At 37.5% G+C, this 23,731-nt stretch overlaps 1 protein-coding gene across 9 annotated transcripts in view; it reads right to left on the reverse strand.

The window, feature by feature from the left end:
• Positions 1 to 23,731, reverse strand: part of SENP7 (SUMO specific peptidase 7) — a 208,348-nt gene that overhangs the window by 129,898 nt on the left and 54,719 nt on the right. For 8 of the 9 annotated variants that reach the window (XM_057502256.1, XM_057502253.1, XM_036916469.2 and 5 more), the window contains one exon: positions 23,116 to 23,213. In XM_057502256.1, coding sequence (XP_057358239.1) covers positions 23,116 to 23,213 — 98 coding nt within the window. Of the gene's footprint in view, positions 1 to 5,783; positions 6,084 to 23,115; positions 23,214 to 23,731 lie in introns of those variants that run through there. The other variant, XM_057502289.1, reaches the window with a different exon arrangement.

The raw sequence follows: 23,731 nt of genomic DNA on the forward strand, positions 1-23,731 counted from the left end.
AGTCCACAGTGTTAATTCTTGTAAGAATATTCTTCAAAGCTGACCAGTGTAGCCTCTATGGTTACATTACCCAGTCTTTTTCTCTATAGATAATAGAGTATAATATATGATGTATTGAATTTGCTTTCTTTTTCATGTAATACCACTTATGTTTCACTGAAAATCATTGACAAAATATACAGAAGTCTTCTCAGCAAACTAAAACATCAGGTAGCCTATCAGCTCTAGAATGAGAACAAATGGGCAGAGACTGTATGTGCCCCACAAAGCCTAAATTATTTACTACCTTAGCTGTCTATGAGAAATTCAACCAAGGAAGTTTCAGAATACCAGTGTGGGTAAAATTGTAACATTTCCAGAATATCTCGCCTGGCTTTAGTATATCTGCATATCAATAGGCATTCAGAGGTAGAAAGAAGTATTGCTTTAGTGCATTTGCATCATTCCTCAGGGGTGGAGAGAAGTTCATCTCCATATCAATGAGTAATTACCTGGACAGGGAGGATTTATCTGTACCTGAGTGATGAGGGGGAGAGCCGGTTTTGCTGCTGCTGGAGCAAGAGAGAGAGATGCGCCAGACTGCAGTTTTGTAAGCAATAAATGGGTTTTAAACTTTATTTCTCCCTTTGACTGATTTCGGTTTTTAGAGGTATTTTGCCCGAGATTTCCTTTCCCTGGACTTAAAACCAAAGATAAAGAAAAGAGCTTACCAACTTACAGAAACAAAAAACAAAACACCCCAAACCCCGTGTCACTTACTGTGATCAGGAAATTCTTAGAAGTCACGTAAAGAGTAGAAAACTATGAAGCAATGTCTTCAAACTTCAGATAGAATATTATTTCCAGCCTATTATTCTATATCCAACTTATCAAGTATAATAACAGAATAAAGACATTTTTACACATAGGGGTTCTCAAAAAATCACTAGCCCTATGCCCTTTCTTAGGAACCTCCTTTGATATGCTTCACTAAAATGAGAGTATAAGAGGGCAGACTTGGAAGGATGCCCTAACAACCGTCATCTCAATTTTATAGAAAAGCCACTGAAGCTTAGAGGTTACATCACTTGTACTTGAATAAGCAATATCTACACCACAGGACGGCTGAGAGCATTACCTGTGCCTGACACTGTATTAGTCAGTGAAACACACACACAAACAAATCAAACAGCATACTCAAATTGAAATAACTCAATGAGTTTATTTACAAAGAGAAACACACAAATGAGTTTAAGAACCCAAAGCTAGTAGCAACCAAAGATCTACGAACCAAACAGAAAAAAAATATGCAAACTTGAAAACAAGACAACAGAAATTATCAACTCCAAGCAACAGAAAAATTAACAGAGCTGAAAGAACCTGTGTGACACAATCAAGCTGGCCAACATACACATTACAGGAATGTCAGAAGGAAAAGAAACAGAAAAGGGGAGAGAAATTATCTGAAGAAATAAAAGAAATAATGGTTGAAAATTTCCCAAATTTGATGAAAGACATGAATATAAACATCCAAGAAGCTCAGAGAACTCCAAGTAAGATGAACTTAGAGACCCACTCTGAGATACATTATAATCTAACTTTTGAAACACCAAGAGAGAATCTTGAAAGCAACAAAAGTGATTTATAATATACAGAACATACTCAGATAAGGAGATTTCTCATCAGAAATTCTGAAGCAAAAGGCCATGGGCTGATATACACAAAGTTCTTAAAGAAAAAACCTATCAACCAAAAACCCTGTTCTGGCAAAACTGTCCTTCCTTCAGGACTGATGGAGAAATTAAGACATTCCTAGACAAACAAAGGCTGATGATAGAGTTTGTTACCACTAGACTTACCCTGCAAGAAATACTTAAGTGAGTCCTTCAAAGTGAAATGAAAAACACTACACACTGTATGAAGAAATAAAGACCTCTATAAAAGTAAATACACAATTATTAAATTATCATAACTTTGTAACTCCACTTTGTTTTCTACATGATTTAACAGACTAATACTTAAAAAAAAACAATTAGTCTGAAAGCTAGAATTATTCCAACTTTGGATTATAACTCCAAGTTTTGTTTTCTATATGACATAAAGGAAAGTGCATTTAAAATAATTAATAGTTTATGTTTCTGAGCATAAAATACATAAACATAATTTTTTTGACATCAAGAACTGAAAGAGATGGGGCTGGAATTGTAGAGGAACAGAATTTTTGCATGTTATTCAAGTTAAACATATAGAGATTCAAATAAAGTACTATCACTTTAAAATGTTAAATATAATTCCCAGGGTAACCACAAAGAAAATAACTACACAAAAGTTCATGAGACGTGAATTTAAACATTTCACTACAAAAAAATCAACCAAAGAAAAAGAAGAGTAATGCAAGAAAGGTGAGATTTTTTTTTAAAAGCTGTAAGACATATGGAAAACAAATAACAAAATGACAGCTATAAATCACCTAAGTTCTCCAATCAAAGACAGGGAGTGGCAGAATGAATTTTTAGAAATGATCCAACTATATATGTGCCTACACCAGACTCACATTAGACCCAAAGACACAAATAGGTTGAAAGTGAAAGCGTGGAAAAAGATACTCCATGCAAACATTACCAAAAAGACAAGGCTATATTAATACCAGACAAAATATACATTAAATCAAAAAGGTTACAAAAGACAAAGGACATTACATATTAATACAAGATATAATACAACTAGAAGATATAACCATTATAAACATTTACACACCTAATAAACCATCAAAACATATGAACCAAAAATTAACAGAAGACAGAAAGAGACCATTCTACAATAATTGGAGACTTCAATACCCCATTCTCAGTAATGGCTAGAAAAACCTGACAGAAGATAAGTAAAGAATTAGATGACTTTAACAACACAATAGACCTACTAGATCTAACAGAAATATACAGAACACTGTACCCAACAACAACAAAATACATATTCATCTCAAGAGTACCTAGGATATTCTCCAGGACAGACCATTATTTATGTCAACAAATTAAGTCTTAATAGATACAGAAATTATTGCACACAGCATCTTCTCTGACCACAGTGGGATGAATTTACAAACCAATAACAAAAGGAAAACTGGTAAACTCACAAATTTGTAGACATTAAAAATCACACTCTTAACCAATGGGGCAAAGAAGAAATCACAAGGTAAATTAGAATATGCTTAAAAGATGAATGAAAACAAAAATGCAACATACATTTAATGAAGACTAACACCAATCTTTCTCAAACTTTTCCAAATAGAAGCAAAGGGAATAATTTACAATTACCCTGACACCAAAACAAGACAAAGACACCACTAGAAAAGAAAATGGAAGATTAATATCCCTTATGAACATTAATACAAAAAAACAAATTCAGAACAATATTAAAAAGATTATCTATCATGACTAAATGGGACTTTCTCCTGGAATGCAAAGATGATTCAACTTTCAAATATTGGTCAATATAAAAACTACATTAGCAGAATGAAAGAGGAAAAAAAAACATGATCATTCCAAATGATGTATAAAAAAGCATCTAACAAAGTTCAATATCAATTCATGATAAAAACACTCAGCAAACTAATAATAGAAGGAAATTACTTCAATGTAATAAAAGCCATATGGGTAAAATCTAAAGGAACATCATATTTAATGGTGAAAATAATTTTTAACAAGAATGCCAACAACATTCAACGGGGAAGGGCATTCTTTTCAACAAACAGTCCTAGGAATGGTGCTGGATATCGATATGCCAAAGAATGATGCTAGACCTCTACCTAACTCCAATGCAAACATTAATTCAAAATGGATCAAAGACCTAAAGGGAAGCACTAAAATTATAAAACTTATTTAAAAACACTGGGGAAATTTTTCATTACCATTACACTGGATTTGCCAATGATTTCTTGGATATGAAAACAAAAGCATAAGCAATAACGACAAAAAAAAGAGATGAACTGTACTTCATAAAAATTACTTTGTGCACTTAAAGATACTGCTAACAGAGTAAAAGTGTAACCTACAAAATGGGAGAAAATGTTTGCAAATCATGTATTTGCTAAAGGATTAACATTCAGAATACACAAAAAAATTCAAAAACTCAACAACAATAATCTGCCTAGTTCAAGAGTGGGCAAAGAACTTGAACAGACATTTCTCCAAAGAAGATAGAGAAATGGCCAATAAGGACATGGAAAGATGTTCAACATAATTAATCATCAGGGATCAAAATCACAGGGAGCTATCACTTCACACCCATTAGGAAGCTTATGAAAAAACAAGAACAAAAATAACACACATTGATGAAAATACAGAGAGTGTGTAGCCCTTGTGCACAACTAGTGTGCAATGTAGGGCAAATGATGTAAAATGGTCCACCTGCTATGGAAAATATTCAAAACAGAATAACCATATGACCCAGCAATTCCACTTTGGGGTATATACCCCAAAGAACTAAAACCAGGGTCTCAAAGAGAGATTTGTATACCATTTCACAGAGGCATTATTCAGCAGCATATTTTAATAGCTAAAATAAGGCAGCAACCCAAGTGTCCATCAAAAGATGAATGGACATGAAAAATATTTATATACATACAATAGACTATTACTCAGCCTAAAAAAGGAAGGAAATTCTGACATGTGACAACATGAATGGATCTTGGAGTCATTATGCTAAGTTCTGCTGCTGAGGATAAGGGAAAAATGGAAATTAATATTTAATGGGTATATAGTTTAAGTACTACAAGATTATAAGAGCTCTGGAGATGTATGGTGATGATCTTAGCACATTATGAATGTATTTAACACCACGGAACTATAAACATAAAAATGTGAAAATGGTAAATTTTGTTACGTACATTTTACCATAATAAAAAAATCAATACATCTGTCAAAAAAATCATAAGAAATTGGAGGAAAAAAGATGGATGTGTGACAAGTGAGGCAGAAACCTCCTCCCAAAATCACATAACACACAAAAATAGAGCAAATACAACTAATCCTGGAAAAGCAACCTGAAGACTGCAGAACAGACTGCCTTTATAGGGGGAAGAAGAAAAGACTGCAGAAAAGGGTAAAGTGGCAAAGCTGCAAACCAGCAGGACCTGAGCCCTCCCTCTACCCCAACCCACAGGCAGGAGGAAGAAGAACAGAGCAGGGGAGGAGTAGAAGCCCAGGACTGCTGAATACACAGCCCTTCAGATCTGGTCCAGGAGCATGCCCCACAATACATGGTGTTCTAGAGATCAGTGGGTTGGGAAAGCAAAGACGGGAGGAATATTCAGAGAGACTTAGATTCCAGCTGCTTGTGGAGAACAGGTACGCAAAACAGGCCCCCCAGGACAAAAGAAAGGTGAGCAGTATGAAGGACTTCCCAGCAGTGAGAGGAGTGCTAAATGGGTAAAGATTACACAGAGCTCTCTGCTCAGAAGAAAGGGCAGGTGGACAAAACCGTCAGAGCCGCTCAGCCCATCAGGTTGGGAATTCTCAGGAGCTTCAGATGTTCCATCCTCCTGGCTGCCAAGGCAACCCTGGGGTCCCAAACTGCAGTACGCAGCCTCCTGGAAGGTGCTGGTCCTCCTCACCTGACACTCTGCCATTGCGCCATGACTACCAGAGGGTGACCCCGCCGAAGCAGCTAAAGAGGAGTACCAAAGAGGCTCCTACCTAAGCACATGGCTCACTTGACCTGGCAGTGGAAGCAGGTGTTACAGCTGGGAAGACAGGAAGCTCTCCCAGCTGAGCTTGTTCCTCCAAGAAAGAGCTGGTTCAACTCACCTGTGACCCACATTGCTGCATGCACACAGCAGTTCCAGAGAGTATTCTCTCCACTCACACAATCATCTGACAGCCCACAAAGCTCACTTTACAAGCAAGGCAGAAGACACCACACCCACTGCTAACGAACAACTGTGGCTCCCACACAGGAAATTGAGCTTCCGGTCATGATAGGGTGCCGCCTACACAGAACTATTATTCCATAGGAGACACTGAAAAAATGAAACAGCAAATGAATTTTGTCCAAACAAAATTACAAGAAAAAAATCAGAAAGAGAGCTTAGTGAAACTGAAGTCAACAATCTTCTTGATAAATATTTCAAAATAAAAGTCAAACACATAAACAACTACAGAAAAATGTTCAAGAATTCAGGAAGGACTTGAAAAAACAAGTAGAAATTTTGAAAACTACAGTATCTGAAATGAAATATAATGGAGAGATTTAAAAGTAGATTAGATGAGGTAGAGGAGAGAGTAAATGAAACAGAACTTAGCAAACAAGAAAACAAAGAAGGCTGAGGCACAGAGAGAAAAAAGGACCTCCTGAAATGAAAGAATAAGATAGTCATGCGACCAATTCAAACAGAACAATATTCCCATTATAGGGGTACCAGAGGAAAAAGAGAGACAAAAGCATACAAAGTCTCTCTGAAGAAGTAACTGTTAAAACCTTCCTCAATTTCGGGAAGGAAATAGTCAAGTCATTCAGGACGTCCAAGTGCAGAAATCCCTCAACACAAGGTACCCTAGGAAGACAACACCAACACATACAATAACTAAAATGGCAAAGATCAAGGAAAAGGACAGAGTACTGAAAGCAGCCAGAGAGAGAAAAAAGATCATTTATAAATGAAAACTGATCAGGGATAAGCAGACTTCTCAGCAGAAACCTTAAAGGCCAGAAGGGAGAGGCATGACATACTTAATGCAATGAAACAGAAGGGCCTCAAACCAAAAATACTCTACCAGGCAAGATTATCATTTACATTTGAAGAAGGGATTAAACAATTTCCAGATAAGCAAAAGTTGAGAGACTTTACCTCTCACAAACTGTCTGTACAGTGTATTTTGGAAGGACTGCTCTAGATTTAAGTGCTCCTAAGGCTAAATAGTTGTCACCAGAGAAAATAAAACCACACTAAAGAAAGTAGACCAATTAATTACAAAGAAATGCAAAACTAAATCAGCTACCCACAAAGTCAGTCAAGAGATACACAAAGAGTACAGAATATGATACCTAACATATAAACAGTGAAGGAAGAACAAAAATAATGGAGAAAAAAACAATCTTTAGATTGTGTCTGTAATAGAATAATAAGCAAGTAAAGTGAGACTGTTAGATAGTAAAGAAACTGACCTTAAATCTTTGGTAACCATGAATCCAAAGCCTGAAAAGGCAGTAAGTACTGATCTATAAAATATCACCATAATGTAAAAAAGAGTGACTGCACCAATCAAAAGACACATAGTTACATAATCGATAAAAAAGCATGACAAATCTGTAAGCTGCCTACAAAAGACTCACTTCAAACCAAAAGACATACACAGACTGAAACTGAAGGGATGGAAAAGATATTTCATGAAAACAATAGGGAGAAATAAGCAGGAGTTGCTGTACTTATATCAGATAAAGTAGACTTCAAAACAACGAAAGTAACAAGAGACAAAGAAAGACATTATATAATGATAAAGGGATCACCAAAAAAAGAGGATATAACCATTACAAATATCTATGCACCTACATAGGTGCACCCAAATATGGGCAACAAATACTAATAGAACTAAAGGAGGAAATAGAATGCAATCATTCATTTTAGGAGATTTCAACACACCACTCACTGCAAAGGACAGAACAACTAGACAGAAAATAAGTAGGGAGACAGAGGCACTGAACAACACATTAGAACAGATGGACCTAACAAATATCTACAGAACACTACATGCTGATGCAACTGGATACACATTCTTCTCAATCACCCATGGAACATTTTCAGAAGAGATCACATACTAGGTCACAAAAAGAACCTCAGTAAATCCAAAAAGACTGAAATTTTACCAGCCACCTTCTCCAATCATAAAGGTGTGAAACTAGAAATGAATTATAAAAAGAAAACAAAAAGGCTCACAAACACATGGAGGCTTAACAACATGCTCCTAAATAATCAATGGATCAGTGACAAAATTAAACAGACATCAAGCAGTATATGGAGACAAGTAACAACAATAATTCAACACCAGAAAATGTGTGGGATGCAACAAAGGCAGTTCTAAGAAGAAAGTATATACCAGTCCAGACCTAGCTAAAGAAGGAAGAACAATCCCAAATGAACAGTCAAAATTCACAATTACTCAAACTGGAAAAAGAAGAATAAATGAGGCCCAAAGTCAGTAGAAGGAAGGACATGATAAAGATCAGAGAAGAAATAAACCAAACTGAGAAAAATAAAACAATAGAAAAATTAATGAAACCAAGAGCTGCTTCTTTGAGAAAATAAACAAAATAGATAAACCCCTAGCAAGACTTATCAAGAGAAAAAGAGAGTCTACATAAATAAACAGAATTAGAAATGAGAAAGGAAAAATCACTATGGACATCACAGAAATACAAGGAATTATTAGAAAATACTATGAAAAATTATATGCTAACAAACTGGGTAACCTAGAGGAAATGGACAACTTTCCAGAAAAATACAATTTTCCAAGACCAACCCAGGAAGAAACAGAAAATCTGAACAAACTAATTACCAGCAATGAAATTGGATTGGTAATCAAAAAACTACCCAGGAACAAAATTCCCAGACCAGATAGATTCTCTGACGAATGTTACCAGACATTTAGAGAAGACATAATACCCATTCTCTTTAAAGTTTTCCAAAAAATAGAAGTGGAGGGAATACTTCCAAACTCATTCTCTGAGGCCAGCATCACTATAATACCAAAACCAGAAAGACACCACACAAAAAGAAAATTACAGACCAACATTCCTGATGAACAAAGATGCAAAAAGCCTCAACAAAATATTAGGAAAATGAATTCTAAAATACATCAAAAAGATCATCCATCCAACAAAGTGGGAATTATTCCATGAATGCAAAGATGGAAAAGATTCAAAAATCAGTTAACATCATAAACCATTATTGACAAAAAGAACAAAAAACACATGATCAAAAATAGGTGCTGACAGGGGGGCGGAAGATGGCGGCGTGAGTAGAGCAGCGGAAATCTCCTCCCAAAACAACATATATCTATGAAAATATAACAAAGACAACCCTTCCTAGAATAAAGACCAGAGGACACAGGACAATATCCAGACCACATCCGCACCTGAGAGAACCCAGCGCCTCGCGAAGGGGGTAAGATACAAGCCCCGGCCCCGCGGGAGCCGAGCGCCCCTCCCCCCCAGCTCCCGGAGGGAGAAGAGCAGGCAGAGCGGGAGGGAGACAGAGCCCAGGACTGCCGAACACCCAGCCCCAGCCATCCGGGCCAGAGTGCAGGGCGCTCGATACTAGGAAAACAGGGCAGCAAGAACAGTGAGCAGGCACTGGAGGCTGGGCGACAGAGGGCATAAGAAAAGCGCGCGACCATTTTTTTTTTGCTTTTTTGCTGTTTTGTTTTGGCGAGCGCTTTTTGGAAGTCTTAAAGGGATAGGGACCCCAATACTAGGGAAACAGGGCAGAAAGACCGGTGAGCAGAGGCCTGAGGCTGGCACTGCAGAATAAAGAAAAACAAACGACCACCTTTTTTTTTTTTTTTTTTTTTAATTAAAAACTTTTTTTTTTTTTTTAATTAAAAAAAATTTTTTTTTCTTTTTTTTTTGGTGGGCGTTGTTTTGTTTTGGCGGGTGCTTTTTGGAAGTCTTAAAGGGGCAGGGCGGGTCACTTAATCCAGAGGTAGGGAATCCGTGATCTCTGGGCACCCTAACCCCTGGGCTGCAGGGAGCAGGGAGGCCCCTTACGGAGATAAATAGCCTCCCAGCAGCTCCTGCTCCAACGCGACTCCACCATCTTGGAGTAGCTGCCCGAGCCAGGCCACGCCCACAGCAACAGCGGAGATTAACTCCATAGCAGCCGGGCAGGAAGCAGAAACCCTGTCTGCGCGCAGCTGTGCAGCAAAAGCCACTAGAGGCCGCAGTTCTCCCAGGAGAGGAGGGCCACAAACCAACAAGAAAGGAAGTCCTTCCAGCCGTCACTCGTCCCAGTTCTGCAGACTATTCCTATCACCATGAAAAGGCAAAGCTACAGGCAGACAAAGATCACAGAGACAACACCAGAGAAGGAGACAGACCTAACCAGTCTCCCTGAAAAAGAATTCAAAATAAGAATCATAAACATGCTCACAGAGATGCAGAGAAATACGCAAGAGAAATGGGATGAAGTCCGGAAGGAGATCACAGATGCCAGAAAGGAGATCGCAGAAATGAAACAAACTCTGGAAGGGTTTATAAGCAGAATGGATAGAATGCAAGAGGCCATTGATGGAATTGAAATCAGAGAACAGGAACGCATAGAAGCTGACATAGAGAGAGACAAAAGGATCTCCAGGAATGAAACAATATTAAGAGAACTGTGTGACCAATCCAAAAGGAACAATATTCATATTATAGGGGTCCCAGAAGAAGAAGAGAGAGGAAAAGAGATGGAAAGTATCTTAGAAGAAATAATTGCTGAAAACTTCCCCACACTGGGGGAGGAAGTAATCGAACAGACCACGGAAATACACAGAACCCGCAACAGAAAGGATCCAAGAAGGGCAACACCAAGACACATAATAATTAAAATGGCAAAGATCAAGGAAAAGGAAAGAGTGTTAAAGGCAGCTAGAGAGAAAAAGGTCACCTATAAAGGGAAACCCATCAGGCTAACGTCAGATTTCTCAACAGAAACCCTACAGGCCAGAAGAGAATGGCATGATATATTTAATACAATGAAACAGAAGGGCCTTGAACCAAGGATACTGTATCCAGCACGACTATCAGTCAAATATGACGGTGGGATTAAACAATTCCCAGACAAACAAAAGCTGAGGGAATTTGCTTCCCACAAACCACCTCTACAGAACATCTTACAAAGACTGCTCTAGATGGGAGCACTCCTAGAAAGAGCACAGCACAAAACACCCAACATATGAAGAATCGAGGAGGAGGAACAAGAAGGGAGAGAAGAAAAGAATCTCCAGACAGTGTATATAACAGCTCAATAAGCGAGCTAAGTTAGGCAGTAAGATACTAAAGAGGCTAACCTTGAACCTTTGGTAACCACGAATTTAAAGCCTGCAATGGCAATAAGTACATATCTTTCAATAGTCACCCTAAATGTTAATGGGTTGAATGCACCAATCAAAAGACACAGAGTAACAGAATGGATAAAAAAGCAAGACCCATCTATATGCTGCTTACAAGAAACTCACCTCAAACCCAAAGACATGTACAGACTAAAAGTCAAGGGATGGAAAAGCATATTTCAAGCAAACAACAGTGAGAAGAAATCAGGGGTTGCAGTACTAATATCAGACAAAATAGACTTCAAAACAAAGAAAGTAACAAGAGATAAAGAAGGACAATACATAATGATAAAGGGCTCAGTCAAACAAGAGGATATAACCATTCTAAATATATATGCACCCAACACAGGAGCACCAGCATATGTGAAACAAATACTAACAGAACTAAAGGGGGATATAGACTGCAATGCATTCATTCTAGGAGACTTCAACACACCACTCACCCCAAAGGATAGATCCACTGGGCAGAAAATAAGTAAGGACACGGAAGCACTGAACAACACAGTAGAGCAGATGGACCTAATAGACATCTATAGAACTCTACATCCAAAAGCAGCGGGATATACATTCTTCTCAAGTGCACATGGAACATTCTCCAGAATAGACCACATACTAGGCCACAAAAAGAGACTCATAAAATTCCAAAAGATTGAAATCCTACCAACCAACTTTTCAGACCACAAAGGCATAAAACTAGAAATAAACTGTACAAAGAAAGCAAAGAGGCTCACAAACACATGGAGGCTTAACAACACGCTCCTAAATAATCAATGGATCAATGACCAAATCAAAATGGAGATCCAGCAATATATGGAAACAAATGACAACAACAACACTAAGCCCCAACTTCTGTGGGACACAGCAAAAGCAGTCTTAAGAGGAAAGTATACAGCAATCCAAGCATATTTAAAGAAGGAAGAGCAATCCCAAATGAATGGTCTAATGTCATACTTATCGAAATTGGAAAAAGGAGAACAAATGAGGCCTAAGGTCAGCAGAAGGAGGGACATAATAAAGATCAGAGAAGAAATAAATAAAATTGAGAAGAATAAAACAATAGCAAAAATCAATGAAACCAAGAGCTGGTTCTTTGAGAAAATAAACAAAATAGATAAGCCTCTAGCCAGACTTATTAAGAAGAAAAGAGAGTCAACACAAATCAACAGTATCAGAAACGGGAAAGGAAAAATCACGATGGACGCCACGGAAATGCAAAGAATTATTGGAGAATACTATGAAAACCTATATGCTAACAAGCTGGGAAACCTAGGAGAAATGGACAACTTCCTAGAAAAATATAACCTTCCAAGGTTGACCCAGGAAGAAACAGAAAATCTAAACAGACCAATTACCAGCAATGAAATTGAAGCGGTAATCAAAAAACTACCAAAGAACAAAACCCCCGGGCCAGATGGATTTACCTCGGAATTTTATCAGACATACAGGGAAGACATAATACCCATTCTCCTTAAAGTTTTCCAAAAAATAGAGGAGGAGGGGATACTCCCAAACTCAATCTATGAAGCTAATATCACCCTAATACCAAAACCAGGCAAAGACCCCACTGAAAAAGAAAACTACAGACCAATATCCCTGATGAACGTAGATGCAAAAATACTCAACAAAATATTAGCAAACCGAATTCAAAAATACATCAAAAGGATCATACACAATGACCAAGTGGGATTCATCCCAGGGATGCAAGGATGGTACAACATTCGAAAGTCCATCAACATCAACCACCACATCAACAAAAAGAAAGACAAAAACCACATGATCATCTCCATAGATGCTGAAAAAGCATTTGACAAAGTTCAACATCCATTCATGTTAAAAACTCTCAGCAAAATGGGAATAGAGGGCAAGTACCTCAACATAATAAAGGCCATCTATGATAAACCCACAGCCAACATTATATTGAACAGCGAGAAGCTGAAAGCATTTCCTCTGAGATCGGGAACTAGACAGGGATGCCCACTCTCTCCACTGTTATTTAACATAGTACTGGAGGTCCTAGCCACGGCAATCAGACAAAATAAAGAAATACAAGGAATCCAGATTGGTAAAGAAGAAGTTAAACTGTCACTATTTGCAGATGACATGATACTGTACATAAAGAACCCTAAAGACTCCACCCCAAAACTACTAGAACTGATATCGGAATACAGCAAAGTTGCAGGATACAAAATCAACACACAGAAATCTGTGGCTTTCCTATACACTAACAATGAACCAACAGAAAGAGAAATCAGGAAAACAACTCCATTCACAATTGCATCCAAAAAAATAAAATACCTAGGAATAAACCTAACCAAAGAAGTGAAAGACTTATACTCTGAAAACTACAAGTCACTCTTAAGAGAAATTAAAGGGGACACTAACAGATGGAAACGCATCCCATGCTCATGGTTAGGAAGAATTAATATCGTCAAAATGGCCATCCTGCCCAAAGCAATATACAGATTTGATGCAATCCCTATGAAACTACCAGCAACATTCTTCAATGAACTGGAACAAATAATTCGAAAATTCATATGGAAACACCAAAGACCCCGAATAGCCAAAGCAATCCTGAGAAAGAAGAATAAAGTAGGGGGGATCTCACTCCCCAACTTCAAGCTCTACTATAAAGCCATAGTAATCAAGACAATTTGGTACTGGCACAAGAGCAGAGCCACAGACCAATGGAACAGACTAGAGAATCCAGACATTAACCCAGACATATATGGTCAATTAATATTTGATAAAGGAGCCATGGACATACAATGGCGAAATGACAGTCTCTTCAACAGGTGGTGCTGGCAAAACTGGACAGCTACATGTAGGAGAATGAAACTGGACCATTTTCTAACCCCATATACAAAAGTAAACTCAAAATGGATCAAAGACCTGAATGTAAGCCATGAAACCATTAAACTCTTGGAAGAAAACATAGGCAAAAACCTCTTAGACATAAACATGAGTGACCTCTTCTTGAACATATCTCCCCGGGCAAGGAAAACAACAGCAAAAATGAGTAAGTGGGACTATATTAAGCTGAAAAGCTTCTGTACAGCAAAAGACACCATCAATAGAACAAGAAGGATCCCTACAGTATGGGAGAATATATTTGAAAATGACACATCCGATAAAGGCTTGACGTCCAGAATATATAAGGAGCTCACACGCCTCAACAAACAAAAAACAAATAACCCAATTGAAAAATGGGCAGAGGAACTGAACACACAGTTCTCCAAAAAAGAAATACAGATGGCCAACAGACACATGAAAAGATGCTCCACATCGCTAATTATCAGAGAAATGCAAATTAAAACTACAATGAGGTATCACCTCACACCAGTAAGGATGGCTGCCATCCAAAAGACAAACAACAACAAATGTTGGCGAGGCTGTGGAGAAAGGGGAACCCTCCTACACTGCTGGTAGGAATGTAAACTAGTTCAACCATTGTGGAAAGCAGTGTGGAGGTATATCAAAATGCTCAAAACAGACTTACCATTTGACCCAGGAATTGCACTCCTAGGAATTTACCCTAAGAACGCAGCAATCAAGTTTGAGAAAGACAGATGCACCCCTATGTTTATTGCAGCACTATTTACAATAGCCAAGAATTGGAAGCAACCTAAATGTCCATCAATAGATGAATGGATAAAGAAGATGTGGTACATATACACAATGGAATACTACTCAGCCATAAGAAAAGGGCAAATCCAATCATTTGCAGCAACATGGATGGAGCTGGAGGGTATTATGCTCAGTGAAACAAGCCAAGCGGAGAAAGAGAAATACCAAATGATTTCACTTATCTGTGGAATATAAGAACAAAGGAAAAACTGAAGGAACAAAACAGCAGCAGAATCACAGAACTCAAGAATGGACTAACAGGTACCCAAGGGAAAGGGACTGGGGAGAATGGGTGGGTAGGGAGGGATAAGGGGGGGAGAAGTAGGGGGGTATTAAGATTAACATACATGGGGGGGTAGGAGAAAAGGGAGGGCTGTACAACACAGAGAAGGCAAGTAGTGATTCTATAACATTTTGCTATGCTGATGGACAGTGACTGTAAAGGGGTTTATAGGGGAGACCTGGTATAGGGGAGAGCCTAGTAAACATAATATTTGTCATGTAAGTGTAGATTAGTGATACCAAAAACAAAGCAAAAAAAAAAAAAAAGGGCAGTTCCTGTGTGGTAACCTCCAACGAGTTCTACACAAGGGTATAAAGGGCATATAAAAGTGTAGGCAAAGGGTCTGTTTGTGTTTATACAGAGGATCAAAGCCTAATTGGACTACCCCGAAAATGAACTAAGATACGATATGAAAAAGAACTTCCAACATCTGCACTCTCTGGAAGACTCATGCCAGAAGATGATCATCAAAAAACCCCAACAAAGATCCACGCACTGCTACAGCTGTAGATGCACTCACCCCACCAGTTCCTGGACTTGCCATGGGAATGAGGAAGGAGATATCTAAGCTGGCCTGTGCATACAGTAAAACAACAAAATTGGACTGGATCTATACTGTTGGAACTCAACCAAGAATTTGGAGAACTGCAAATTGTAGCGCTCCAAACTCTTACAACTACAGACTATTTACTGTTAAAAGAACATATGGCATGTGAACAGTCCCCAGGAATGGGTTGTTTTAATTTGTCTGATTTCTCTCAGACTGTTCAAGTTCAGTTGGACAATATCCACCATGTCATAGATAAGTTTTCACAAATGCCTAAGGTGCCTAACTGGTTTTCTTGGTTTCACTGGAGATGGCTGGTAATTACAGATATGCTTTGGTTATGTAACTATACTCCTATTATGTTAATGTGTGTGCGCAATTTAAGTAGTAGCTTAAAACCTATATATGCTGAAGTTACTCTACAAGAAGATATGTCAAAGAAATAATCAATCTTCCCATGTTTTCTGCCGCCTGCTACTTCTATAGCTTTTCTTCTTCCTTCTTAATTACAACCCTTAAATAGAATTCATGCCTCATATCAAATTTACCGAGTATCATAACTCCTCCAAGTGGTAAAGATACGTCAAGACAAATGCTGGGCATAGAAGCCACAGGGCATAAATATGCAAAGAAGTAAAAAGCTAACCTTTTCAAACAATAAGGCTTCTCTCTCACTTACCAACTTCACATTTCCCTGTATGGCCCCGGAAGATGACTGGTTAGCCAGAGACGGGTAAGATTCCTCAAGGGAGGAACAACCTAAGACAGGCACAGTCGCAGGGGGGCCATCAGGTGAGAAATTGGGGATCAACAGAGGTGAGGCTTAGAACCTCACCCGCCCTGTTCTGAGAGAAATCTTCTGCATACGTGGATGTTTTATTGCCCTGGTCTAGCTTGGATTAACACATAGTCTACAGGCACACACCTGATCATCTACATTTGCTCTCTTACAACACTAAACTATGTTTTCTACCTTTATCTTGTATCTACCTACCACTTCAGCATTTTATTAAAAATAATAAAAATAAAGAGAGAAATGTGGTATCCACATATAAATCAAGTATAAAAATCAAATGAGTATTCATATTTGAACTGACTGTTTAGAGTTCATAATGCATGAGCAAAACCGAAAGTTTCTGTGATGACTGCCCTTGTACTGTTCACTATGTAACTTATTCATTATGTAAGAATTTGTTCTACATGTAAGAACTTGTTTGTTATGCCTCAGAAGATTGGAGACTGACAAAAATTAGGCTTGGGGTGTATTAATGATTGTGCATTGAGCATTGACTCCCCTATACAGAATTTTATTGTCGTTAACAACCATTTGATCAATAAATATGAGAGATGCCCTCACAAAAAAAAAAAAAAAAAAAAGGACAGACTTCCAATGGTAAAATAAATAAGTAACCGGGATGTAATGTATAGCATAAGGAATATAGTCAAGATATTGTAACAGCTTGGTAGGGTGATAGCTGCAACCTAGAATTATGTATATAAATGTTCTACCACTGTGTTGTACACTTGAAACTAATGTAATGTAATACTGTGTGTCAACTACCCTTCAATAAAAAATAATTATTTAATAAAAAAAAAAAATAGGTGCTGAGAAAGCATTTGACAAAATTCAGCATCCCTTCATGAAAGAAACGCTCGACAAAATAGGTATAGAAGGTAAGCACCTCAACATAATAAAGGCCACATATGACAAACCCACAGTCAACGTCATACTTAACAGCAAAAAGCTGAATCCTTTCCTCTAATATCAGGAAAAAGACAAGTATGCCAACACTTTTATTCAACACAGTTCTGGAGGTCCTAGCCATGGTAGTCAGACAACACAAAGAAATAAAAGGCATCCAGATTGGTAAGGAAGAAGTTAAACTCTCACTGTTTGCAGACAATATGATATTATACATAGAAAACCCTAAAGAATCCTCCAAAAACTATGAGAACTAATAACTGAATTCAGCAAAGTTGAAGGATATAAAGTTAATACAGAAATTTATCGCATTTCTATATACTAACAACAAATGAGCAGAAAGACAAGTCAGGAAAACAACTCCATTTACAATTGCATCAAAAAGAGAAAAATATATTGGAATAAACATAACCAACGAAGTGAAAGACCTATACCCTGAAAACTGCAAGACACTCATGAGGGAAATTAAAGAAGACACCAATAAAAGGAAGTCTATCCCATATGCATGTATAGGAAAAATTAATATTGTCAAAATGGCCATCCTGTCTAAAGCAATCTACAGATTCAATGCAATCCCTATCAAAATATGAACAGCATTCTTCAACAAACTAAAGCAAATACTTATGAAAGTCATATGGGATAACAAAAGACCCAGAATAGCCAAAGTAATGCTGAGAAGGAAGAACAAAAATGGGGGCATTATGCTCCATAACTTCAAGCTCTACTACAAAGGCACACTAATGAAAACAATTTGGTAGTGGAATAAGAACAGACCTATAGATAAATTGAACAGAATAGAGAGCCCTAGTACAAACCCACAAATAAAGGAACCATGAATATACATTGGGGAAATAATTGCCTCTTCAACAACTGGTGTTGGCAAAACTGGACAGCAATATGGAAGAGAATGAAACTGGATTACTAACTCCATACACAAAAGTAAACTCAAAATGGATCAAAGACCTGAATGTAAGTCATGAAAACATAAAACTCATACAATAAAACAGGCAAAAATATCTTGAATATAAAAACGAACAACTTTTTCATGAACATATCTCCTCAGGCAAGAGAAACAAAAGCAAAAATAAACAAATGTCACTAATCAAACTAAAAAGCTTCTGTACAGCAAAGAACAACATCAGCAGAACAAAAAGGCATCGTACAGTATGGGTGAAAATTTTCATAAATGACGTATGCCATTAAAGGGCTAATATCCAAAACATATAAAGAGCTTACACACCTCAAAAAACAAAAAGCAAACGATCCAATTAAAAAATGGTCAGAGGAGCTGAACAGACAGTTCTCCAAAGAAGAACTTCAGATGGTCAACAGACACATGAAAAGATGCTCCACATCACTAATCATTAGGGAAACACAAATTAAAACCACAATGAGATATCACCTCATACCAGTTAGGATGGCCAACATCCAAAAGACAAGGAATAACAAATGCTGGTGAGGATGCAGAGAAAGGGAACCCTCCCACACTGCTGATGGGAATGTAAACTAGTTTAACCATTCTGGAAAGCAGTATGGAGGTTCCTTAAAAGACTACAAATAGAAATATCATTTAATCCAGGAATTCTACTTCTAGGAATTTAGCTGAGGAAAACAAGATTGCAGATTCAAAAAGACCTACAAAGGAGAGACTCAAGATGGCAGTGTGACTAGGGTGGTGGAAATCTCCTCCCCCATATATATTTTTGAAAATACAATAAATACAACTATTCCTAAAAGAGAGACCAGAAGATACAGAACAACAGCCAGGCTACATCTACATCTGCAAGAACTCAGCATCTCACGAAAAGGGTAAGATACAAAGCCGTGACCCGGCAGGACCTGAGCACTCCCCACACCCCAGCTCACCGGCGGGAGGAAAGGAGTCAGAGGGGGGAGGGGGTGGAAGCACAGGACTGCTAAATAACCAGCCCTAGTAATCTACACCGGGATCACAGACACACACTGCATGGTGTACTGGATATTAGAGAAACGGAAAAGTAAAATCCGAGACAGAGACTGTGAGCAGGTCCCCGTGGCTGGCTCCCCTGGCACAAAAGAAAAGCGGAAGCTTTATAAAAGTCTTAAATGGACAAGGGCTTAACAACTGGACAAAACTGTCCGGGCACACTCAGCCCAGCACTCTTAAGGAATTTCGGGCACCCTAACCCCCTAGGGGGTAACACAGTGCCGAAGCCCCTCACTACGATAAGCAGCATGCCATTCATTCCCCCTGGCTGGGGCTGCAAGCAAAACACTGACCGGTCACTGCTGAGAAGCAGCCGGAAAACAGCCCCGCCCACAGCAACCACACAGAGTCTTCTCCCAGCACGCAGCTAACCGGGACAGACCAAGAGGCTGTCGCACGTGTGCAACTGCCCGGTTCAGGCAGAGGAAGGCAGAGCAAGGTCCGAAAGGCACAAAGGGGCGCCATTCTTGCAGGAGAACTGACCCAGCATATTTGCAGCCCCGGCACTGCGCTAGGCTATCCTGAGGGTCACCCCACCCACAGCAGTTCAGGAGATTATTCCAGACACTGTTCCCGGTGTGCAGGTAACCGGCAGAGGCAGTTGAAGCCGGAGTAAGGTAAGGAAGTCACGAAGGGGCGCCGTTCTCACAGGAGAACACAGCCAGCATGTCTGCCATGCCCTGCTGGGCCCTAGGCTATTCCGTGGGCCGCCCCGCACACGGCGGCTCAGGAGATTATCCCAGAAACTGCTCCCTGTGTGCAGGTAATCAACACAAGCAGTGGAGAAAGACAAGGTGAACAGCAAGCAGGAAGGGACTTTGTTCTCCCAGCTGACACACATGCCACCAGTCTGCAATCACTTCTACTGCCATAAAAAGGCAGAAGAATCTGACACAGTCAAAAATCACTCAGACAACCCCAGAGAGAGGGCCTGCTGAGACAGATATAACCAATCATTCTGAAAAAGAATTCAAAACAAAAGTCATAACCATGCTAAGGTAATAAATCTTAAAAATTCTCATCATAAGAAAAAAATTTTCTAACTATACGTGGTAATGGTTTTTAAACTTATTTGGTAATAATTTCACAATATGTACAAATATTGAATCAACATGTACATTTGCAATATTTCAATTATATCTCAGTTTTTTAAATTAACTATAAAAGGAGAACTTTGAAATTTAAAATTATGTAGAAATTAAACAACACACACTTTTATAACAAATGTGTCAAAGAAGAAATCATACAAGAAATTGTAAAGTACTTTTGAGATTAAATGAAAAGAAAATCAAAATACACCAAAATAACTACTAATAAGATGTAGTTAATGCATTGCTCAGAAGAACATTTAAAACTGTTAATGCCTGTATCAGAAAAGAAGACAGATCACAAATCAATAACCTGACCAAAGTTAGAAAAAGCACAAACTATGTTCAAAACAAGGGAAACAAAGAAATGATTATGGTGGAAATAAACAGAGTATAGAAAACCAAAAGAAAAAACTGGTGAAACCAAAAGTGAGTTCTTTGTAAAGATCAATAAACTTAACAAATCTTTGGGTAGACAAAACCAAAAAGAAAAGTGAGAGAGAGAAGACTCAAATTACTAAAGTCAGGAATGAAAGAGGGATCTAACAATAACAAAAATTAAGAAGATTGCAAGAGAATACTATGAACAAAACTATGTCAACAAATTACATAACTTACATAACATAAGGATTTCAACCTATGAATTGGGGGTGGGGGAGGAAGACAGAAACATTCAAACAATAGCAGGGCATCTATGAAAAACCTATAGCTATCATCATACTTAATGTTGAAATATGAAATGCTTTCCCTCTGAGAGTGGGAACAAAATAAAGATGCCCCTCTCACCACTTCCACTCCGCATTGCACTAGATGTTCTAGCTAGGGCAATTAGGCAAAGGAAAAACTTACAGGCATCCAGTTGGAAAAGAAAAAGTAAAACTGTCTTTATTTGTAGATAACATGATTTTGTATAAACAAAATTCCAAGGAACCTACTAAAAACTTCTTGAACTAATATTATAAGATGTAAACAACTCACTACACATAAGGTCAAAACACATAAATCAATCGAATTCCTATACACCAGCAATGAATGGCCTGAAAATAAAATCAAGAGAAAAATTCCATTCACAGAGGTATCAAAAATAAAAAAATACCTGATGAAAAAAACTGAACAAAAAAATGTCCAAGACATATTGAAAACTACCACACTGTTGAAAGAAACTGAAAAGGACCTAAATAAATGGAAAGCTATCTCATGTTCATGAATCAGAAGACTTAATATTGTGAAGATGGCAATGTTCCCCAAATTGATCTATAGATTCAATACCTCCCCCCATCTGAATCCTTGCTGACCTTTCTGTTAAAATTGAGAGCATGATCTAAAATTCATGTGAAAATACAAGGAACGAGAATGATCAAAACAATCTTGAAAAATATCACAAAGTTGGAGACTCATATGTTCCTATTTCAAAACTTACTACAAAGATGCAGTTATCAAAACTAGTACTGGCAAAAGGAAAGATATAAAGATCAATGGAAGAGAAATCCAAATCCAGAAATAAACCCTGTATCGCTAGTAAATTGATTTTCAACAAAAGTGCCAAGAAAATGGGTACCAGTTCAATAAATGGTGCTGGGAAAACTACACATTCACAAACAAAAATATACATTTGGATACCCATCGCATACCACAACAAGAAATGAACTCAAAATGGCTAACAGACTTAAATCTAAGATTAAGTACTATAAACTCTTTAAAAAAAACACAGAGCAAATCATTATGACCTTAAATTGAGCAATAGTTTTATAGACACATAGACAACTAGACAACAGACTATAGGACAACAAAAGCATTGCAACAAAAGAATAATAGGTAAGGGGGACTTCAAAGTGAAAAAACTATTGTACTTCAAAGGACACCATCAAGAAAGTGAAAAGCTTAACAGGAGGAAATATTTGTAAATCATATGTCTGACAAGGACTTGTATTTAGGATATGTAAAGAACTCTTGCAACTCAACAACAGAAAGATAAACAAAACAATTTTTAAATGTTCAAAGGATCTACATAGACATTTCTCCAAGGAAGATATGCAAATGACCAATAAGTACATGAAAAGACACTCAATGTTTTTAGAAAATACCAATCAAAACAACTTTGAGATACCATTTCACCCTCACTAGGACATCTGAGGAAGAAGGGTAAAAGGAAAGGAGGGAAAATAAGTGTTTACAAGGAACTGGAGTCATGATATTTTTTTTATTTCCTACAGACAATTCGCTTGAAAGGGAGAATAAGACTAAGTAGCTAATAGAGTACTCTGACATAAATTCAAGAACTCTAATCAGTCTTCCAATTTGTGTAATCTCCTGATAATTGTAATTTTTACTTTGCTACTGTCATTTTTTATTAATTCAATCTTCCTTTTATAAGGAAAATTCAATATCCTTATAAAATAACAACTTTTTAATCATTTACTGATGTCCAACCCTGAAATGCTCTAAATTCCTTCTGAAAGTAATTGCAATTTGAATCTTCTAGACACCAAATTTCAGTATATCTATAATTCATTAACATTATGACTATAGGACAACAGCTACTAAATGGAGCAACTTTTTAATTACAAACCACAAATGATTAATCAGTGTGATAAGTCTATTTAACTCTTGCTTTATCAGCTAAAGTTTATCAGGATGTTCCAAATGCATGAAAATAAGGAGCTAAGACGATGTAGAATCACAGAAAATTAGAGCCTAGAAGTAACCTTAGAGTCCACTGAATTCAATTCTTGTATTTTAAGAGTTGTAGCCAGTGGAACCCCAAGAGCCTAATGAATTGCCCATTGTCGCTTCATTTATACATAGTATAAGCCCCATCCTATGACACACACACATATCTTACCTTTCTGGTGATGTATTAGAAGCGACAGGATGCCCACAGACTCCTTTTTTACTTTTATGATCTAGTGAGAGGACCTTATTTCTTAGGCTTCTTTCCCACTAGGAAAAAAAATGGAATTTTAATAATAAATACAGAAATATGATGATTAAGAGGCACTTAAATTTTATTTTTATTTAGAAATTCAAAATAAACAACTAAATCATAGTAGTTCACAGAGAAGAAAAAAAAAAGTGCTATCTGTAAAACACTCTTTTGCTAGTGTAGAAATATAAGTCCACCAAAAAATAGAAGGCAGACATTTTAAAATGTCACAGTGACTTTAGTCTGGAAATCAACATTTAGAGATTCCAAAAGCTTGTATGAAAAGTTGTTAATGTGTTTAAAATAAATAATAACTATTTCATGCCAAGTTAAATAGGGTCTGTGATTCTGAAGTAAATACATTTGTAACAGCTGGAAGGAATTAACAACTGGTTAGCTACAAATTGCTGCATGGAAAATCTTAGAAAAGGCAGACATCTTATTAACAAGATTTAGGTTTAATCTCACCAGAAACAAAAGTTAAAATTGATTTATTTAATATATATACTGTGTTAATCTAGACAAGTAACTTACG

The sequence above is a fragment of the Manis pentadactyla genome, chromosome 1, assembly GCF_030020395.1.
Source record: "Manis pentadactyla isolate mManPen7 chromosome 1, mManPen7.hap1, whole genome shotgun sequence".
NCBI classification, from domain to species: domain Eukaryota; kingdom Metazoa; phylum Chordata; class Mammalia; order Pholidota; family Manidae; genus Manis; species Manis pentadactyla.